General features: G+C 36.1%; 3 protein-coding genes and 1 pseudogene across 3 annotated transcripts; 2 read left to right on the top strand and 2 right to left on the bottom strand.

Moving 5' to 3' along the window:
* The first annotated feature begins 657 nt into the window (after positions 1 to 657).
* Positions 658 to 8137, top strand: LOC141433482 (uncharacterized). The gene is made up of 7 exons (XM_074095534.1): positions 658 to 735; positions 1462 to 1626; positions 1707 to 1873; positions 1959 to 1995; positions 5914 to 6078; positions 7703 to 7869; positions 7954 to 8137. The coding sequence occupies exons 1-7, from the start codon at positions 724 to 726 to the stop codon at positions 8015 to 8017; spliced, it is 777 nt and encodes a 258-aa protein (XP_073951635.1). The 5' UTR covers positions 658 to 723; the 3' UTR covers positions 8018 to 8137.
* Positions 8138 to 11045: 2908 nt separating this feature from the next.
* LOC141433475 (adult-specific cuticular protein ACP-20-like) lies at positions 11046 to 11895 on the bottom strand. The gene is made up of 4 exons (XM_074095526.1): positions 11806 to 11895; positions 11520 to 11684; positions 11271 to 11437; positions 11046 to 11186 (listed from the first exon to the last, which is right to left on the bottom strand). The coding sequence occupies exons 1-4, from the start codon at positions 11815 to 11817 to the stop codon at positions 11117 to 11119; spliced, it is 414 nt and encodes a 137-aa protein (XP_073951627.1). The 5' UTR covers positions 11818 to 11895; the 3' UTR covers positions 11046 to 11116.
* A 1832-nt stretch (positions 11896 to 13727) lies between these two features.
* LOC141433485 (uncharacterized) lies at positions 13728 to 20355 on the top strand. The gene is made up of 7 exons (XM_074095536.1): positions 13728 to 13823; positions 14248 to 14406; positions 14487 to 14653; positions 14744 to 14780; positions 19616 to 19765; positions 19927 to 20093; positions 20224 to 20355. Exons 1-7 carry the CDS (start codon positions 13812 to 13814, stop codon positions 20285 to 20287), a joined length of 756 nt encoding a protein of 251 aa, XP_073951637.1. The 5' UTR covers positions 13728 to 13811; the 3' UTR covers positions 20288 to 20355.
* LOC141433458 (uncharacterized oxidoreductase TM_0325-like) lies at positions 17448 to 18398 on the bottom strand (annotated as a pseudogene).
* Positions 20356 to 21603: the final 1248 nt, after the last annotated feature.

Genomic DNA, 21603 nt, shown 5'->3' with positions numbered 1-21603 from the left:
TAACCAACTTCTTTTATAATTCCCAACACCCGCCCATTCCATTTCGGTTTCAGGCCGCAAAGAAACAAACCTGTTCGTGTTTACATAGCATTATGGAGTGGGCGTGTGAAATATTTTATTTCGTCAACAATACTTTGTATTTCATTTGATAATATAAGTCATATATAATAGACGGAGAGCGAACTGCATAATTTCGTACCTACTTGATACCGCGATGAAACGCACAATGGTTTCCCATAAAACTGATGCTGAGGTAAAGGATAAATATTGACTTCAATTGGATAGTTTGAAAATTAAAAGAATAGAATAGAATGTCACCAAGTAACATAGTTTTAGTGCTAGTTTTAGTCTTAGTTTTAGGTGGTACTTAGGGAACCAAAATAAACCTTTCTTTCTTTCTTAGTATAAAAAATATTTCAGACAAATTTCGCAACACTTTTTTTCTTATAATTTAGTTATTTACAACAATTTGTTAATTATTTAAAATCATTGTCAAGATTACCTACTGTAAATGTAATTTTATATAAAAAATTCGCTTACGCACCAGTTATTGCACAAAAACTACATTTGAAAACTAGTGGCTACATTTTAATCTGACCATAATTTGTACTCAACTCAATACTGGTCGTAATCTGTGGTATAAAAGAATTGAGTAAATTTTTTAATATATCAGTTTGCAGCTGCACTTAAGTTGGTTTACAGCCAAACAATTAAAAGAACAAAATGCATTTCAAGGTATAATACCATAACGAAAAAAAATTAGCATTAATATTATTAATCCTTAAAACGCAGACAGAATGTGACAAATAAAATTGTGGATCAGTGAAATGTGCTAAAGAAATTTTAGTTAAAATTACCAACAGATAATAAGTGTTTGTGTGCCACAAGTCTGTGTCTGACCCAAGATTTTTCATAAAATGAGCGATTGACAGCGGCAGATAAACTCTGTTGAGTTTTCGCCCGCTGATGTGGAATTCTTTTTTGTAAAATTACTATTGTTTATAAATATTATAAAAAAAAGTTACAAGGCTTCCATGGCAGTTAATCTTGTGCGGGTGAAAACAAGTATCTTATTCCTACTAATATTATAAATGCGAAAGTTTGTGCGCGTCTGTGTGTATGTTTGTTACCCCTGGAAGCTGAAACGGCTTGACGGATTTGAATGAAATTTGGTATGTAGATAGCTGGACATCAGGAATAACATAAATGCTACTTTTTATCCCTATATTCTTACGGGATAGGGTTAAAATCTTGAAATAACAACCGTCGGGCTAAGTCACAAAATTTGGAATAATGGCTTTTTTTAATGCAATGTCAATGAAACCCACGACGTAATTTTCGGGAATTCCCACGGGAATTTTGTAAGTTCCCGGAATTTCAATTCAACTGCTGTATCTAATGATTCACTCGTGCGAAGCCGCCGGTAAACTGTAGGTAGTATATTATATTCCCTTTAAACAGATCTTCTGTGTCGCGGCTTTTATCGCAGTGGCGGCCGCCCAGCACGGACACAAGCACGAAAAGCACGAGCCCGCGCAATCGTCGCAGCACATCACCAGGCACGACGGCCACCCGGAAGAAGTGGTCATCACCGACAAACATGGTCATAAACACGTCGACTACTACGTATGTTCCAAAAAATAATAATTTAATTATGATTTGCCATAATGTAGCAATAAGACTAAAAAATATTAAAACATCGGCAGGCTCACCCCAAGTATGAGTTTGAGTACAAAGTAGAAGACCACCACACCGGCGACATTAAGACGCAGCACGAGCAGCGCGACGGCGACGTCGTCAAGGGCTTCTACTCGCTGCACGAGCCCGACGGCTCCGTCAGGGACGTGCACTACCACAGCGACAAGAAGACTGGGTAAGACGACGATTACAACTTTTTACAAGTTTTTGCTCAATAATTTATCTAGAATGTCTTTACTGATGAGGATTTTTTGTTGCAGTTTCCACGCCGAGGTCAAGCACAGCACCCATCACGTCGTACCTAAACATCACCATCACTACTGAATTTAAATCAATGCTAATAGTTAATCTACCTATAATCTAAGTTTTATTGTGTTGTTACGCTATTTGTATGAAATAAATCTGTTACTGAAACCTTAGAATTTTCATTGAAAACTCACATTAAAGAGAATATACAAGATTTAAAAAATTCAAGTCAGAAGTATTAGTTCTGAATTAATTTGACTCATTACCTTGTTTTGTCTTGATACTATTGATACTTACGTAATTTCGAATACCGCAATGGTTGTACCGAGAGGTTTAATTGAAATTGGTTGTAAATTTGATTATTGATTGAAAATTAATTGACAAAATTATCGTTTTCAAGGCAAACAAACACTTATTGCAGTACATTGCTCATAATATCTTAAATGTGAGAACAATTTTTCTCATTATCAGCGTAGTTTTTCCCTCTTAGAAGTAAATAAATGTAACTTCTAAAATCGGTTGTAATGTGAAAAAATATTTTGTAAAAAATATTTTCTAGATGACTCCGTCTATTGTAAACCGATTTGGGAATTTATTTTGTGTTCCAAATAGTTCCAATACGTTATGCAATTACTCTTAATCTACTGTCAGATTGGTTACATGCGCATTTTTCAAAATCAGTTTGTCAAGAGGCTTTCATTTAGATTGCAATGTTTGATTGAACGTGTGTGGGTATGTGAATAATATTACCCACTTCCCACTGGAAGTGACCAATTAACTTGAAATTTTGGTGGATAATGCAAACGCAGACGAAAGACGGTCACCAAAAAAAATAGATTATTAAGTTAGGTACCTAATGTTTAATATAATTTTCGCTTTCTGTTGCACACGGGCGCAGCGGGTTAGGGGCGCCGGCCGCGGCACTTTGTACCTATTCCATTTTGACCGCGCGCTTCCTAGATAGCGCTAAAATAATAATTGCACACGGGCGCTACATGGGCTAAAGACGCCGCTGGTTATATTTTTGAATAAAATTTTGAATATTAATCGGCTGTACCAAAAATCAAAAAGTTAGGTATATTTAGTACAAAACAACAAACAACAAATTTAAAAAAGGTGTAGTGATGTTATAGTTATTTTCTCGTTTATATTGGCCGTTAGACTAGTATTACCTCTACGCCCGCATATCCTTTCCAACTCCTTTTTTCGTCGTTATTGCGCAATATGAAATTAATTAAGCAACTGAGCTCAAAACACGAATGAGACTTAATAAAATAAAGTTAGAAGAGTTCCATTGACTGTCTTTTGACCATGTGCGAAGATGTCTTGCGAGGAATGTGTTTTTCTTGACCCTATAGAAACGCTTCCTTTACCTATCCTCGCACAGCATAGCTCTAGTGGAAACAGCTGAGTGGAGAGAGAATAGTTTCTGCATTTCGAGCGTTACTGTTGGTTAATGAAAAGCACATTTCTCGCAACATGTCCCAGCATAATAAAATTCACCTACTGAAAATCAGCGCTGCAGGCGTCTAACACTTCAGCGTAATGCTCAGTTAGCAATTTTCGCGGGGACACATAAAATTTTGTATAATGTATGTAGCTGCTATTGTCATATGTATTTCCGTATGTTTTTTGTTTATTTGTGTAAATTTTGCTGCATATGTATGTGTGTTCGTGAATAAATGTCTTCTTTCTTTCCTTGTTTCTACTGTTGAAGAGTTCTATTGTCCACCTTTTGACTCCAACGTCATACCCTGTTCGTTTACTTTAGTGTATAGGACTCGTCAAAATCAACTACATAAACTAAATCACGAGGGCTTATTATTATCCGCTAAAGAGTTCTATTGTCTACCTTGTGACTCCATCAAAAGAACCTCGTCGTTAACTGAAGTGGACTCGTAAAAACCGACCAAATTAATCCAGCCACGAGAGGGTCTCTATTAACGGTTGAGGAGTTCCATTTACCACCTCCCTGACTCCATCAATAACATTAAAACATCACAGTATCAATTGAAATATTCATAGCAGGTATGTAATTTTTTTATAACGTAACGTACCTAATGATTTGCCGACTATTTTTAGGCAGATCTTTGATTGGCAGACGACGTTTCGCCGAGTAACGGTACGCCGATGTATTTGTACGCAGATGTATTGTTTCGCAGACTAACGTTTCATAACTCAACCTTTAGCAGACTATTTACTTGGCATATGAGTCAGTAAGCCGAACAACTATTTACAGAAATTCGTTTAGCCTATTAATCACTACACATTATGCACATTTGGTCGTACAACATTTCGCTTTTGTAACGGTTGAATTATTATTCAGTGCGCATATCAACTTTTCGCATCTTTTCGTTTCGCATGGGGAATGGCATTCAATACCGCGAATATGTGTGGATTACACTATGGCGTTATTGGCATTTTTACACGCCGTGCTGACCGCGCATTCTTTATGATTTTCTTATGTACCCTCACAAGTTTTAAACATATAACGCAAGTAATAAACGTATTTTTGACCATCATTTGTATTTATTTTGTATTGGAGTCTAAACAAACAATGTCACGATGCTAGCAGTTCGGTTCTGGCACTTCGCCGGCCGCTACCGCGGCACGCTCGCTTCGCTCGCTCGGCTCGTGCGTTGTTGCTCGCAATTCTACCTAACACTCCTCCTCGCTGACGCTCGTCGTCGCACCTAACTTCATTTTGATAAAAGCTAGTATAATTTATATAGTCAACTCAGTAAAATCCTACCTGTCGTTTGGCTGATTGTATCTACGCACATTACGAAACAAAAATCGACTGAACATTAAATCTACTTAACAATATGAATGCCACATGATAACTCTGCTTATTGTGTCTCGACGAACAGTTGCTCGGTTTACTGAAACAATTATGAAACAAAAAATCTACTAAACGTAAATCTGCTTATCGCTATTCTTCCTGCCGACTACTCGGCGAAACGAATAATAGGCGTAACGAAATTATACCAAACGTTGCTCAGCCAAAAGAAAATCTGCCAATAGTTGTCTGCGAAACGAAAATCTACGTAATGAAACTCGGCAAAACGACAGGTCACCCTAAAAAACGACTAAACTGTTTTAATGAAACATAGCTAAAAACTTGGTAGTCAAAACAGTTTGGCCGTTTTTTAGACAAAAATTTGGAAAACCCCCGAATTTGTTACTTCAAAGTTCAATATCGCTAAAGCGGCTGAACCGATTTTGATAAAACATGTCTAAGAACCATCGCTAGACACCCGTTTAAAAGCTACGGTGCCACAGACAGACAGACACACACAAACACAAAGACACACATAGCGGTCAAACTTATAACACCCCTCTTTAACGTAAAAAAACCGCATCGAAATCGATATATCCATTTGAGAGCTACAATGCCACAGATAGACAGACGGACAGACATTGGCGTAAAACTTATGACATCCCCCTTTTTGCGTCGGGGGTTAAAACATCACACATTATATATCTATGTATGTATTAGTTATCGTCATTTATATTTCGAACATACTGTTCAATGCCCGCCAAGTTGTATGTTGAGCTATGCATTCAAGTCTTGATTAAGTGGTAACTATTTCAATAACTCAATATCACCAAAGTACAATGTCACATTCACTCAAATAATGCAAAAATCGGACCACACGAGGTTTACGAAATTATACTACAATCGTTGCACGCGTAAACAGGTTTGATCCTTTAAGGCCTGAAACCAACGTTTTTTTTTGCTGGTTTTGAGTATTATAAAAGAAGCGTGTAATTTTATAAATGTATCAGTTTACTACTGCCTTTTAACAAGTTAACTGCTAAACTACAAAAATGTGCTCCAAGGTAAATTATTAATGATATAATTACAAAATTATGGAGTGAACAATAATAGCCTTAATAAATCGTTGTAAAATCATTAGAATATCATATAAAAACATCATAAATTCAATTTGTTTTTACTTCAAACAGATTCTATGTTTTGTGGCTCTTATTGCTGTGGCGGCCGCCCAGCACGGACACAAGCACGAGAAGCACGAGCCCGCGCACTCCTCGCAGCACATCACCAGGCACGACGGCCACCCGGAAGAAGTGGTCATCACCGACAAACACGGCCACAAACACGTCGACTACTATGTAAGTTCTGATAAACAATAGCTTATACGTAAAAGACTTTACTCAACAATGTCCGTAATAGTTAAATTTATTTGGATAAGAGAAGGCGAAGTGCGTAGTATATGCTCAGCGAAAAGTTAAAAAGTTAAAAAGATTGCTGGCTCGCTAGCTCGACAATAATTTCGCATACTAATTCCATCTCAAACTTTAAAATAAAAATTAAAACGATCATAGAAATGTTGCACAAGTGGTGTAGATAGGTTAGTTCAGCAAACTCAAACGGCCAGTATGTTATTTTGTTGGAACTCCGAATTTTTTGGTGTTTGAAGCAGCTTCTTGTGTTTTTAACTGACTTCAAAAAAAGGAGGTTATCAATTCGGTGGTATTTTTCTTTTTTTTATGTTTGTTACCTCAGAACTCCGTCATTTATGAACCGATTTGAAATATTTTTTTTCGTTCGTCTAGAAATGTTTTCAATTAGGTCCCATAAGCACCAAATAAGGGCCTGATGATTGGATCCTAAGGAAATCGAGGGAACTCTTCAAGTATTGTAGGAACGCCTATGGTAATTTCGATATATTTAGGAGTAACTCGTGCATTTGCTCTTAAAAATCATCATTTGGTGAAGTGGAACTGATGATTAAGACCAAATTTGACCAATGAAGTGACTACTCAATAACAAGTACTTCACGGGTTGAATTTCAATTACTTTAACGCAGTTGCTAAGCAATTTAAGCTCATCGTAATTCATATGGTGAAATGGAACGGGTGATGAAGCACCAGCACTCCTCAATTATGACCGCCTCTGCATCGGAAAAAGCAATTTTCCGTAAAAGGTGACGAGCAGTTGACATTAAACTATTGTATCTTAGATCTTTGTGCTAAAAAGGGTAAAAAAAATATAACAAAAAATGGAACCGACTCCAAAAACCTTGAAAATATTTTTCTACCAGTCTGAAGTCGGTGCCTCAGCACGAGCCAGCAGGAGAGGAACTAGACTCATCTACCTAACCTACATTCTATAAATATATGGGGCTTCAATCACACCTGCTGGCTCGTGCTGAGACACCGACTGCAAACTAGTAGAAAAATATGTTCAAGGATTTTGAAGTTGGTTCCATTTTTTGTTAAAAAGTTTTTTTTCATGATTTTTAGTGATTTGTAGCCAAAGTGCATTTCACATCGATTCCATCAAGCTCAAACGAGGCATAGTTATATTATTTTAAAACAGAGTACCGGTCCAGTTCACCAAATGATACTTTCTGAATGTAAATACTTGACTTGGTGTTAAAAATGCCAAAATCGCTACAAAATTAAATTATTATTAATAATAATTATTGCCACTTTAATAATAAGAGGGTTGCCTTCGATTTCTCTAAGATCTCATCATCAGATCCTGACTTGGTGTCAATGAGACCACCTCGGAACCTTTAGAAAAAAAAAATTGATATTCAGCCCACAATTAGCGGAGTTATCGCGTAACAAACACAAAAACAGGCGAATTGAGAACCTCCTCCTTTTTTGAAGTCGGTTGATATAATGAAATATCATATTAGTTAAACGGCTTCGTATTAGTTAAACTCATGCTCAGCCAGCAATTGCCTACTTCCATTCTACGATAATAATCTACTAAAAACATCGGCAGGCTCACCCCAAATACCAGTTTGAATACAAAGTAGAAGACCACCACACCGGCGACATTAAGACGCAGCACGAGCAGCGCGACGGCGACGTCGTCAAGGGCTTCTACTCGCTGCACGAGCCCGACGGCTCCGTCAGGGACGTGCACTACCACAGCGACAAGAAGACTGGGTAAGACGACGATCAGAACCTTGTAGTATTTTTATTTAAGAATTTTCCCGGAATATCTTTACTAACGATATATTTTCTTTGCAGTTTCCACGCTGAGGTCAAGCACAGCACCCACCACGTCGTACCTGAACACCACCACCATCATTAGGCACTATTTTACTGGATTTAAATTATTTTAGACCACCTATTATTACGTCATATTGTTATATATTGTTACGTTATATTGTCTTATATTGTTCTTTTATAAATAAAAACCTGTAAATACATACTTGAGGCTATTATTGTAAATACATATCCAAGAAATACAAAACAACCACAAAATACCCTTATGATTGTAGATCTGAGATTAGTTATATAATGTGCCTATTTTCTAAAATATTTTTTGTATACATTTCATTTAAGTAATTACATTTTTTATTAATTTATTTAACAATGTCATAAAATCAAATCACAAATTAATGAAATCATTATAAATTATTATGCCAAATAAATAGAATAAAATTTTTGACACTGTTCTAAACTTATATCTAAACATATTGAGCATCACAATTATGTCACTAATTCTGGTGACCGGCTCAGAGATAGTTCTTGGTTTAAACCATTAGAGCTAAAACTTACTTTCAGTAATTTTTGAAACGTGATCTAGATCAATCAAACTTTTTATAGTAAATGAAAACAAGTGGTTTTCCACCATATTTACGTGTGTCATTTTTTTATTTCTGAAATGAATATTACTGAAGTATTATCAACCTACTAACATTTCACGTAGACATTAAAAACAAAATAACTGTAGTATTATGTCTCTGACCATGGAATTTTGAATGCAAGGGTCAGAAAATATAGTTCCCCTTTAGTTTTGTTACATTTTCAAACAGTTTGACTGAACCTTCACATTGATACCGAAAGGTTTTTCATCGGAATTTTAGATTTATTTTATTCTAGTCTGATTTTTGATTTAAAATATAATCACGCCATTGACTCGGTACATTTTAAACATCGATGAATTTATGGACAAACAAGCTGTTTGTTTGGAGTTAGTATCATTTCGTCTAAAAAAAGCAGCTGGTCTAAGTAGCAACTGGCCTAAAAAGCAGCTGGTCTAAGTAGCAAGTGGTCTAAGAAGCAACTGGTCTAAGTAGCAAGTGGTCTAACAGCAACTGGTCCTAACCTGCTTTTGTCGAAAACTCGAAAATCATAGGTAGGTTAGGTTAGGTTAGAGTTGCGTCAAGGCGCGAAGCACAACACAAAATATCCTATGTCCTTCACCGTGACTCAAACTATCTGTATACTAGATTTCATCTAAATCTTTCATCTATAGACGTGAACGTGAACAAACTGACTTACAAACTTTCGCATCCCACTTATCCCACTAGTATTAAAAATGCGAAAGTTTGTAAGCCTCTTTGTTTGTTACCTCATCATGACAAAACCGGTGAACCGATTAAGTTGGAATTCGGTATTCAAATAGTCTGTCCCGGGGAGGGATATGAGTTACATAGTTTTTACCTCGAAAAATTACGGAATTCCCGCGGGATAATGGGGATAGGGAAGTCTACACAGACGGAGTCGCGGGCAATGTGCGGGCAGTTTATAATATTAGTGGGAAGTGGGATTTGTCTACCACTTTTAAGGGGGTACCGAGCTTTCCCATGTGTACTCGTGGATATGGGGGTAGGAGGGGAGGGAGGAAAGCGCGGCGGCTCATGAATGGTTGGTCAGAACGCGCGCGTTTTAGATATTTTCTTCGTATTACTAAAACAAATACATACATATTTTAATGACCTAACCAATAACAAGTTGGAAAACCCCCGACTTCGTCACTTCAAAGTTCAATATTTCAAAAACGGTTAACCCGATTTAGATGAAATATTGTCTAAGAACCATCGCTAGAACCCCTGATTTCAAATAAAAAAAACTGCGCCCAAATCGGTCCCCCCGTTTAAGAGCTACGGTGCCACATACAGGCACACAGACAGACATAGCGGTCAAACTTAAGAGCTTTTACTTTACTTTGAATAGATATTTTCAATTGAACGAACTACAAGTAATCGTGTTTCTGCAGTGTATGATTTATAGAGTAAATCCTCAAATATCTTAAATATTTTATGAGTTTCAAAACTAATGCAATAAAATGCTAAGGAGACGGTGCGCCCTTAAAACATCCTGAAGTTTTAGGGTTCCGTAGTCAACTAGGAACCCTTACAGTTTCGCTATGTCTGTCCGTCTGTCTGTCTGTCTGTCCGCGGCTAAGCTCAGAAACAGTTAGTAATAGAAATCTGTAATTTGCCATGAATATAATATATCAGTCACGCCGACAGTGATAAAATAAAAAAATTAAAAAAAGGTGGAAAAATTTGAAAAAAATCAGAATGGTAGTTAATATACCAAATTTACAAGGAAAATTATAGCGGCTAAGATTGTTGGAGAATTATTAGTTATTTAAGAGTAAATAGCAGCCTAAGGTATAAAACGAAATTCTTAGAAAAATATTACTTTATTTTTACGTAATGGCTACGGAACCCTATCCTGAGCGTGTCTGTGGCCGGTTTTTTTTCGTATAAAAGTTGGTAGGTATTAAGTCAAACTGACCCCAAAATCTGCAGAAGAGTTCCTGAAATCGTGTAAGTATAGTTTTCTGTTATTTTTAGTTTCTTCGTGGGATGTGGGTAAGTAGCGCTTCATTAATATTGTATTGTATTGCAGCTCTTTATTGTACATAAAACATATGAAAATTACAGTTAACAAGAGAAAGAGATATACAAAGGCGAACTTATCCCTTAAAGGGATCTCTTCCAGTTTACCTTTTATTTAAAATGAAAAAATGTGGATGTTTCATTTAAATATGGTGGTACTCGTATTTCCTAAGTGAACCTAGGTAATTAAGTAATTGGTAAATGTTAAAAAAAACCGTGGTAGCCTAGTGCTTTGACCTATGGCCTTTCAAGCAGAGGATCGTTGATTCAAATCCCTGCTCGCAGTTCTTTATGAGTTTTTCAGTCTTGTATGAAATTAATACTTTTCAAATTTACCACCACGAGCATTTTTTTTTTATTTGTGCATTCATGCACAAATTTCACAGGAACGCGTAGTACAAGTATTATGCTGTATCTCAGCCCAATAATTATATTATGTTAATCATCGTTGTTAAACACAATTTTAAATAAAGAAAATGATAGTTTAACGTGATAACAAATTTATTTAGTTCAAATAACAATTAATAACACAGGTAGCAGCTTATAATAGTTGTTTAAATTTGGTGGTGGTGGTGGTGTTCAGGTACGATGTGGTGGGTGTTGTGTTTGACCTCAGCGTGGAAACTGAAATGAAAATTAATCAACAGTTAAATTATATTTTCAGAGGTAATGTTAAATTTATTACAACAAGGGTGATCGGTATCTTACCCAGTCTTCTTGTCGCTGTGGTAGTGCACGTCCCTGACGGAGCCGTCAGGCTCGTGCAGCGAGTAGAAGCCCTTGACGACGTCGCCGTCGCGCTGCTCGTGCTGCGTCTTAATGTCGCCGGTGTGGTGGTCTTCTACTTTATACTCGAACTCGTACTTGGGGTGAGCCTGAAGTGTACAAATTATTCGTTAATCTTACTGCTTATTAATTTTATTGGTCCTAAGTATTGTTCTTTTATTCAGAACTTACGTAATAGTCGACGTGTTTGTGGCCGTGTTTGTCGGTGATGACCACTTCCTCCGCGTGTCCGTCGTGCCTGGTGATGTGCTGCGAGGAGTGCGCGGGCTCGTGCTTCTCGTGCTTGTGTCCATGCTGGGCGGCCGCCACCGCCACGAGACCAAAGAGACATACCATCTGTTGAGAATCAATCAATTTCAATTACATTGACACAATCACTGTCACAGTTAATCGTATCTTAAATGTCACGAAAAAAACTAATTTTTACTAAAGTACTGGACTTTTTTTAAATATGTACCTTGAAATACATTTTGTACGTTTTGTACGTCAAATACGTATTGTATTTTGTAATTGTTTTGCTGTACACCAACTAAAGTACGACAGCAAACTGATACATTTGCAATTTCATTCAGTCTTTTTATAACACAGGCTATAGCCCGGTTCGTATTGATTTAAGAATCAACTATGGACGGATTAAAATTAAACCAGTAATGTGTGCAGTGTTTGTGTAATAAAGATTCCGTAATCGACTAGTTTAACAATATTTTAAACTGTAATTACTGTTATGTTAATTAATTAATACGTATTGCTGTCTTAAAAGCTAGTGACACAAAATCTATGATAACACACTGTTATGAATACCTACTACCTATATCTACGTGAACATACCTAGTTTATCATCTGTATTAGTGTTTACAATACTAACAAAATTATTATTATCCAACAAATATTTTTCTGTAAGAGTTGTAATCTTTTAGTATGGTTTTTTACCTACTGTTCCAGTTGCATTTCATTTGAATCCCTTCCAATTATTTGTTACCTTCGTGTTCAAAGAACCAACTTCTTGATAAGTCTTTGAGAATAGGACATTTCTTTTACCATTTTTTTTTCGGTTTCCTCATTTACCGAAGCTTTTCGCTACTTTTAGCATCATTCTTCTGTCTTGCAGTAAGTAGAGTATCAGCGAAAATTTTGCATGCTCGTAAGCTACACCATATCTTTCTTATATACAGAGATCTTAAACATAATGATCAGTGTTTTTCTTCTTACAGCAGAATATTCTAAAAAAAAATAAAGCAACTTTTTATTTGCTACGTATTTTTCTTAATATCCGTCAGTGATTGATCGGTGGCATGATTAGTAGCCATAATTTTGCTGCGAATTATACGCAATAAACTTCATTTATTAGGTAATAGTCCTTGATTATTCTTACTAAAAATTTCATCCAAACCCAGTTTAGTAATTAGACAATAATCCAGAATTTAATGCGAACCACCTGTAATTGGATGGATGTATTGGATTGGATGAACAATTTCACAATAAATTACTGTTTTGTGCGCGTCATGCGTCTCATAAGTATTTTTTTGGATCATGGCCTAAGATGTGATACCTCAAGTGTCAGTAATTTCACCGGCTGATATATGAAGTCAGTATATTTGTACGTTTGTTACTTTATCACGTAAACCATTGAGTTTGAATTCCGGAAAAGGACACAGGGTAGTTTTTATTCCAGAAAACTTCATAGTTCCCGCGGGATAGCGTAGTATTATTTAATTACGCAATATACGAAGTCCACTGAATTTCCCGCGAATGAACCAAACTGACAGCTATTTTTTTTCTGCTGCTGCGCATGGCAAGAGTCTGAAGCGCTATTCAGCCTCCGAGAGGGCGACAGCCAAAGAGGATGAGAATTAAAAATTGTTTTTAATTCAAAATACTTGCACCTAGTGTTTAAATTTTGGTGATATGTTTTTATTAACTTGTATGTATTGTAACTAGTTATTTTTGTTCGGATGGAATTCATATTTTAACTTAAATTTGATGTGGATATCTTCAACCGATTGAGCTGAAATTTTGCATGCATGTATAAATCCGATGACAATGCAATATTATTATGACGTAGAGCTTGCGATTGTGTACTATACATAAAAGTGCCGTATTCGGCGAAAAATTAATGCCGTCCCTTTTTTTATATTTTGGTGATGATCCTGTTCCACAATACTTTACATGAGTTGCCTCGAATATAATTTTTCTTTCCGAAATCTCGTAACTTACTATCATTCAAAATAATTCAAGTGCAATGTCACGGTGATCACATTCACTAAATGTATGCAATAATCAGACCACGTGGTTTACGAAATAAATATTACGATCGCTGCGTGTGTTGACACTTAACAGGCCCGATCCTTGCGGCCTGAAACCTTTCTCTGGAATCTGGTTTTGATTATTATAAAAGATGCCGCTTCTCTTGCAAATTATCAGTCTACAACTGTCTTTCAGTAGTTGAACAACCAAATCAGAAACATGAACGCTAAGGTAAAAATAAAACTTGAGTGAAAAAAAAAACCATTTAAATTTACTTGTTTTTATACATATTCGCAATATTTATATTGTCCTAATATTATAAATGCGAAGTTTGTGAGTATTCGTGTACTTATGTATTTTTTACGCTTTACATAAATGGCTGAAAAGTTTCGTATGAAATTTAATTTGAAGATATGTATTATATCCTGATTTCCTACAGGTTTAGAGACATGACATTTGGCACGGGAGATTTGTATGCAACGCTAATGAAGACCACGACGTATTTTTTTGATATTTCCATGGTATTTTGTTCAAAATCCAGGAATTTTAATTCAATTCCTAGATTTTACAGTATACGCATCTAAAGCCACGTTGATGGCTAGTCTTATTCAATATATTCAGTGTCTTACCTTACATATATATTCACTTTAAACAGATCATCTATTTCGTGGCTTTCATCGCTGTGGCGGCCGCCCAGCACGGACACAAGCACGAGCCCGCGCACTCTTCGCAGCACATCACCAGGCACGACGGACACGCGGAGGAAGTGGTCATCACCGACAAACACGGCCATAAGAAGCATGTAGACTACTATGTAAGTTCTGAAAAACAAGAGTATACGAATGACTTACCGTAATGAAACAGTAAAACTAACGAAGCTTGTGAACATTTCAGGCTCACCCCAAATACGAGTTCGCGTATAAAGTAGAAGACCACCACACCGGCGACATTAAGACGCAGCACGAGCAGCGCGACGGCGACGTCGTCCAGGGCTTCTACTCCCTGCACGAGCCCGACGGCTCCGTCAGGGACGTGCACTACCACAGCGACAAGAAGACTGGGTAAGACGACAACCCTTTCTAATTACCCTTTCTATTCAAGAATTTACCTAATTACATATTATATTTACTGATGACGAATTTTCGTTGCAGTTTCCACGCCGAGGTCAAGCACAACACCCACCACATCGTACCTGAACACCACCACCATCACTAAATTTAAATGCCGACTGATAAGTAGATAATGTGCCACCTGTATTATAAAACTATGTTGTTATGTACTTGTAATTAATAAATGTATTAGTAAAATTTCATTATTTTATTAACGAATTGACTTTTTATACCATTTATGAGGGCTAGTGACATTTATCGCAGAATGTGTCTAGGCTATCAGCGAATCATAGCATTTCCCTCTCGAAGTCCATCATGTTATATTTAAACAAGATTTAATTTTATTGCCAATCTCAACTCAACGTGAATGGTTAATACCGATTTCTATTTCTAGAATAAAAAACGTTTGGTTTCTGGGTGATAAAAATGTTGCTGCAAGCGACTGTGAGTGAAGTTTTATTAATATTAAAGGAAATTAATCATACTTTTACTGGCTCGAGTTTCTAAATCATTTATCTAAAATAATCAAAATCTGTATACTGTACGCTATTTTCATTGTAATCAAAAAGCAAGTAGGTATTACTATTTAATTGCTACTAAATCTTTGTTCGTATTATTATACCTACTTCTTTGATACGATGAAAGTATAATAATAATAACTACGTGACGTTCACTGTTTATGATGTTCTCTACAAATAATGATTTTAATTTCGATCCGTTTAATGAAAGCTGGTAAAAAGATTTAAGATAATACTTAGTGGCATTTATTTAGGACAAGTAGCTCGAAATTGACGGCAAAAACAAAAGTACTTACCTTAGTTATCTTCTGAACCTCCTCTAGATACAACCATGTCACTCATGAAACCTTAGACAATTTGGTTCAAGACTTAATGTTTTTGTCAGCAATTAAGGTTTGTCCTCAGTTCAGTTGTGTGAGGATACTAAGTATAATCTTCTTTTTGTATTTTATTTCCCAAACGTGTAAACTAATTGAAATACAAACTGAATATAGATGCACAGAAAAACCAGAAAAATCGTCAGTTTTATATACGGAAGTACCCTATTGTGATATTTTTCTGTGCATCTATATTTCATTTCAATGTGTTTTGTTTAATCCTACTCGGTATTATATCAATATTGATATTTTCCTTTAAGTTTTAATTGTACACTCTTTTCATGATGTGTACACATAGTTAGAATTGTAATGATATTTGCCTTAATTATTCTCTGTACCGCATGTTTATTAATTTGTTTTGTGCCCAAAGTTAATAATTAATAAATAAACAAATATAGTTTTAGCAGTACAAAAATTACAGAGGTTGAAAATATCCAGAATAGATTCGAGAAAAGTATACGGCCGTGCCTTTGTTATGCTCGTCATGACGGGGGCACTGCCGTCCCGCAGATTAGATAAGACTATGGTTTAGGTCTCTTCAATACTGATTGATATATTATTAGGATAATATTTTTTCATCTCTCCTGTTTGGAAAGTTTAATTTTCATTGTAGATAGCCGGGTGGAAAATTGCGTAGGGTGGAAAGTTTTTTTTTTTTTATTTTTCGATTAGCCACGGAGTCTAAGATAATTGAGTTACGTCCATGACACTTTTTCCCACGTATTCGGTATGGCCATCTAGATGCACGTCGTGACAAGGAGTTTATGTACAACACTGGAGGTTGAACGCCGAACATCCGCTTGTAACAAGAAATTAGATTTTATTTCGTCACGTAATATTCCATCTTTTTTTTTTAGTTAGGTTAAGAAAGAGATGAAAGTCATTCGTGAATGCGAAGAAAGAGATGGATATATAATAAGTAATAAAGGTCAAACTTCTTCGTTAGGCGTTCAACCTGCAGTTTGTATATAAGCTCTTCGGTGACAACTCGATTTTATTAATAGTCGGCGTGGCAATGGCCAGTCGAAAAGGTACCTTGGTGGTGGATATAAGTTAATTCAATTTATTATTCTCATTTTTTGTAGTATTTCACTTTCCTCACCGTTAAATGAAAGTAGAGTGTCTAACTCGGGTGAAATTACCATTTCCTCGAACTATTGGCGCTCTCACTCGTAGCGCAGAAATATAGGGGTGAAATGGGTCACTTTCCAATCGGTATCAATTTACTATTAAATGCTTTTGAAACTGTCATTTTATCAAATCAAAGGTTAGGTCTACTAGTTTAGATAGTCATTATGTTATTTTCATTTCTTTTATTTAAAATTGCACCGAGTGCTCCAAATACTTTACCGTACTACTAATTTTATTTTGCTTAGGTAAACATGTTTTTTTTTTATTTATTTCTCGTCGTTTTTGTTATATTATGAAGGAAATGATAATGTGCCTACTTAAATCAATCAAGATGAAAAAATCTAAAGAATAATAAGGCAGTGCACGTATAAACAGATTAATGAAAAAAAAAATATCTGCACGATACCGATTCCACATTATTATTATCAAAAGTGTAGTTTTGGACATTTGTACCTACTTATCCATAGAATTGTTAATAATGACATTTTTTTTTTTATATTATTAATTAAAATTGAAATATAACATTAAACGTAAAATTATGGTTAGGCATTGTAAAAAAAAACGCTTACATTTTGTTAAAATCTACATTTTAATGATACTTATTATTATAAACACTTAAAATTATAGGTAATTGACGTAAAAAATCGTGCCAGAACAGAAGTTATTGATGTATTTTAATGTTATTTCCTATTATGAACATAGATTAACGTAAAAATCACGCTATTTTCATGAGCTTTATTAATAGTTTCCAAAAAATACCGACTAAAACATGATTTTGCGTGATTTAATCTTGTGATTCACTGAAATTTCATTTAGCTCGCATTGTTTAAATATGTCAATAAATATATGTCAACATATTCTAATCACTTCAATATAAGACGCTGGCGCATTGAAAACTACGGAAGCGGCACCATCCACAACTATGCAAGAGGCGTTTAAATTTGGTAAGTTCCCACTAGCAACTAACGCTATAGTCTTAGCAATTTCTTCAGGTTCTATAACAGTTTTATTAGGCAGAAAACCGGAAAACATTTCAAATGTTTCTTCGAGATTAACGTTTAAACCGGTCATATAGTTAGTTCTGGTGTATCCTGGTCGAACTGCATTCATTTTTACCCCTTTAGCAGCAAGTTCCACGGCACTTGATCTGGTAAAGGTTTCCATCGCATCCGTAAGCATTGTTAGAGCTAAAAGCCCTGGACGAGCTCTGAGAGGTGCTCTAAACACATTAACAACATGTCCCTTAGTCACAACTAGATGTGGTAAACATTTCTGTGTTAGTTCATACGGAGCGCGAACGTTCAGTGAGGTCAAAGAGAGAATGCGCTCCAGTAATGCCGGCACAGTTGATCAGCACGTCGATCCTCCCAAATGTTTCGACTGTTTTCCGTGCTATTTCTTCGCAGCTGTTTTTTTCTGTCAGATCTAAAAGGAGGCATAGTGGCTGATTTCCTGAGTATTCCGTGCATTCTTTAGATACCGCAAGTAGTCTTTCTTCGTTTCTTCCGACAATTGCTAGCAATGCTTTGCACGCAGCAAAGAGTTTGGCCGTCGCAGCCCCGATCCCGGAACTTCCACCTGTCACGACCACAACTTTTCCGGTAAAATCCATTTACTATTTATATTAGGGCCATTTGCTCACTATTGACTGTCTCTTATTGTCGTAGTATCAAGACTGCACAATTATTTACAGCATATTAAGATAAGGCAATCGATATCTCTTAAAACTGTTATCGCTACACTTCGCCATTCGTACTTAATCTATCAACACGCTTGGTGGTAAACAGATACCCTAAATGACATCACCAAGCAAACTAATGCTTATGAATAACAAAAAATATTGTATACACGCGTTGTGCAGCGATAATCATTAAATAATGCGTTTCGAACATAGTCTTAGAGAAAACGCATCTTACAAAGACAAACATTTGTAACACGCAAATCACACACATTATCGTTTATCTAGGTAAAGTGTTTTTTTTATCACGAATCCTTTCAAATAAGCAGTTTGTTTTTCGACAGACTTCAAAACAAGATTTTTAATTCGATTGTATTTTTTATGTCTTCTTACCTCAGAATTCCATTATTTATAAAGCCACATGTAAATTTAGTGTCAGTATGAGATAGTTTACTTCCCGTTCGGCCCAATTAGAATTTGAAGAAAAAGTACGGCTTCTGGCGGAGTTTTTTGGAAGTCAATTATTTTTACTAAAATTATGTATTGAACAACAACAATGTCACATGCTTATAACAACCCACACTCAATCTGAGAACAAGTGGTTTGCGAAATAATATCGCCAACATTGCGCTTGCGCGCTTTATTTTTAATTGCCAATAAATTAGACCGAAATCACTATTGCCATGCATCGAGTTGGTAATATAAAAGAACAGTGTTTTGGTCAGCCTGTATCAGTTTTTAATCTACTTTCATTGGATTAACAAGCACAAAGTCCTCATCTGAAAATGTTCTTAAAGGTAAAAAGGGTCTACTACAAATTTATATATAGACGTGTATTAAATAAAATAAGGTTTTCTAAAAAATATTTTAACTGACCGTATTTATTATTAAATTTAGATACTTACACTTATCACCCAAAGATCCTTAACCTGCTGGATCCAGGACCACTTGAGGAACTTGAGGACATTAAAAAAAAATAACTACTTGATGTTCGTTTCAAATTATGAAAACAGAAATTTTACGTCGGGCCTCAGAAGGTTAAATACCAAATTTCAAGTCAATCCGATTCCTAAAAGTGTGTCAAATTCAAGTCGCCAGATTTGATTACACACGGACACTGGGACAGGTGAAACTAAACGAAATCTTGTAACAAGACAGTACTGTAAAAGTTATTCGTTCTGAACATTACTATATAGTAAGTGTATTTCAGGTCGCGTGTCTCGCTGCTTTCATCGTAGTGGTTGCTGGTCAGCATGGACATGGGCACGCGCACTCCTCACAACACATCTCCAAACACGACGGTCACGCGGAGGAAGTCGTCTTCCATGACAAACACGGCCACAAAGACGTCGACTACCACGTAAGAAATTTACAGTAAACTGTTTCTATGAAATGTGATGTTTTTTTAAGAATGGTCTCCCAATATTTTACCCACCAATCATATTTGAACATGACGTCATGTTTGGCGGTAACTTAATAATGTATAACGGCAAGATGACAAAGACATTTTGAACGTTGCAGACTCATCCCAAGTACGAGTTCGAGTATAAAGTAGAAGACCACCACACCGGCGACCACAAGACGCAGCACGAGCAGCGCGACGGCGACGTCGTCAAGGGCTTCTACTCGCTGCACGAGCCCGACGGCTCCGTCAGGGACGTGCACTACCACGGCGACCATCACTCCGGGTAAATACTTTCGATATCACACACATTTGAATCAGATAACTAGGCAGTTACTCGAAAGACCCTATAAATAGCTTGACATGTACGTGTTTCTAACAAAATGGCATTCAATCATGAATTGTTTTTGTTGCAGTTTCCACGCTGAGGTCAAACACAGCACCCACCACATTGTGCCTGAACATCACCATCACCACTAACTGTTCACTGTTAATGATTGTTATTGTTTGCTTGTGCCTTTTTCTATTGAATAAATGTTAAAATAAGATTTAAGAGTACTGATTACAAAACCCAGCTTTTGACCCTTCAACTTTTTCAATTATTGACTTACTTACCTATTTTAATAAAAATACCGCATTAGTGAAACATATTGTGTGATGTGACGATATATTTACTAATACGGACACTGCAATAATGTTAAAGATGTACAAAAATATGATAAACTCCCTTACACGTGTCATATCATAAACTACTATTTTATTACGTAACGTGACTTTCCTGATGTCATATATATTATTTGTCTTTTTTGTTTTTGTTTCTTAATGTAAATCTCAGATTTTAAAAACCAAAAATAAGTTATGTTTGCCGAACTAGATTGGAACCTTCTGGCTATTATGCTTCGTGTGTTCTACCAACTTGGTAGATAGATCTTATTGACGTCGAAGTAAATCTAGCCAAAAAAAAGAAAAATGTATGAAAGTTGTAATTACTCAGTATTCTATTCTTACTATGAATATATTTCTAAATAACGCCACGAATATATATTTACCTTTAATTGACTCTGATAACGGATTAACAAAGTTTATCTGTTACGAGTAGGTACTATGGCCAGCAAAAGTCGATGGACAATTCCAAACATAATCGTCTGACACGTGAAACGGCGCCATCTATGTGTTTGAAGTGTATTAGCGGTATTTACTTATTTACTAACTTAGTTAGTTTATTAAGATGCCACTTGATGGTTCTGGCGCTGACCTTAAAAATATTTTATATCATGTTAGAAATTTGATATTTCACTGCCGTAGTAACTAAATTATGTCCCTGCCTGCGAAGCGCGTAACGACATTTTCTGTCTCTTTCGTACTTGTCGTAAGAGAAGGAGAATATTATTATTCGCATTACTATCGTTTCTGTCCTTCAAATATTCCAACGATAAATTCTTTGGTGTGTGTGAAGTTCCCAATCCGCACTGGGCCTGCGTGGAACTACGGCCCAAGCCCTCTCATTCTGAGAGAAGGCCTGTGACCAGCAGTGGGACGTGTATCTATAGGCTGGATGCTGATGATAGATAAATTCTTTATTTACGAAGACTCATGTTGCGAATTAGTGTCAACTTTAGTAATCTCCAAATCTAGCAGTAAATTTACAAAAACACAAACTCAATATTATCGCCTGGTGGGATTTGAACTTGTGACATACGAACGAAGAACGAAGTTCACAACCACTTGACCATCGTACTGTTATCTTAAGCGATGAAAATCGGATCTATATCGGGTCGTCTTAAAATTAATCGGTA

This window comes from Choristoneura fumiferana, chromosome 12, assembly GCF_025370935.1.
Source record: "Choristoneura fumiferana chromosome 12, NRCan_CFum_1, whole genome shotgun sequence".
Lineage (NCBI taxonomy): Eukaryota > Metazoa > Arthropoda > Insecta > Lepidoptera > Tortricidae > Choristoneura > Choristoneura fumiferana.
Note: the sequence above shows the minus strand (reverse complement) of the source record. Positions and strands in the feature narration are given on the sequence as shown.

Coding starts and splice junctions, on each gene's coding strand:
- LOC141433482 (XM_074095534.1), top strand. Junction 1,996..5,913: donor AGCACAGCACCCATCACGTC/GTACCTAAACAT, acceptor TACTTCAAACAG/ATTCTATGTTTTGTGGCTCT. Junction 6,079..7,702: donor ACAAACACGTCGACTACTAT/GTAAGTTCTGAT, acceptor AAACATCGGCAG/GCTCACCCCAAATACCAGTT.
- LOC141433475 (XM_074095526.1), bottom strand. Junction 11,438..11,519: donor ACAAACACGTCGACTATTAC/GTAAGTTCTGAA, acceptor TGTACACTTCAG/GCTCACCCCAAGTACGAGTT. Junction 11,187..11,270: donor CACAGCGACAAGAAGACTGG/GTAAGATACCGA, acceptor TTTTCATTTCAG/TTTCCACGCTGAGGTCAAAC.
- LOC141433485 (XM_074095536.1), top strand. Junction 14,781..19,615: donor AGCACAACACCCACCACATC/GTACCTGAACAC, acceptor AGTGTATTTCAG/GTCGCGTGTCTCGCTGCTTT. Junction 19,766..19,926: donor ACAAAGACGTCGACTACCAC/GTAAGAAATTTA, acceptor TGAACGTTGCAG/ACTCATCCCAAGTACGAGTT.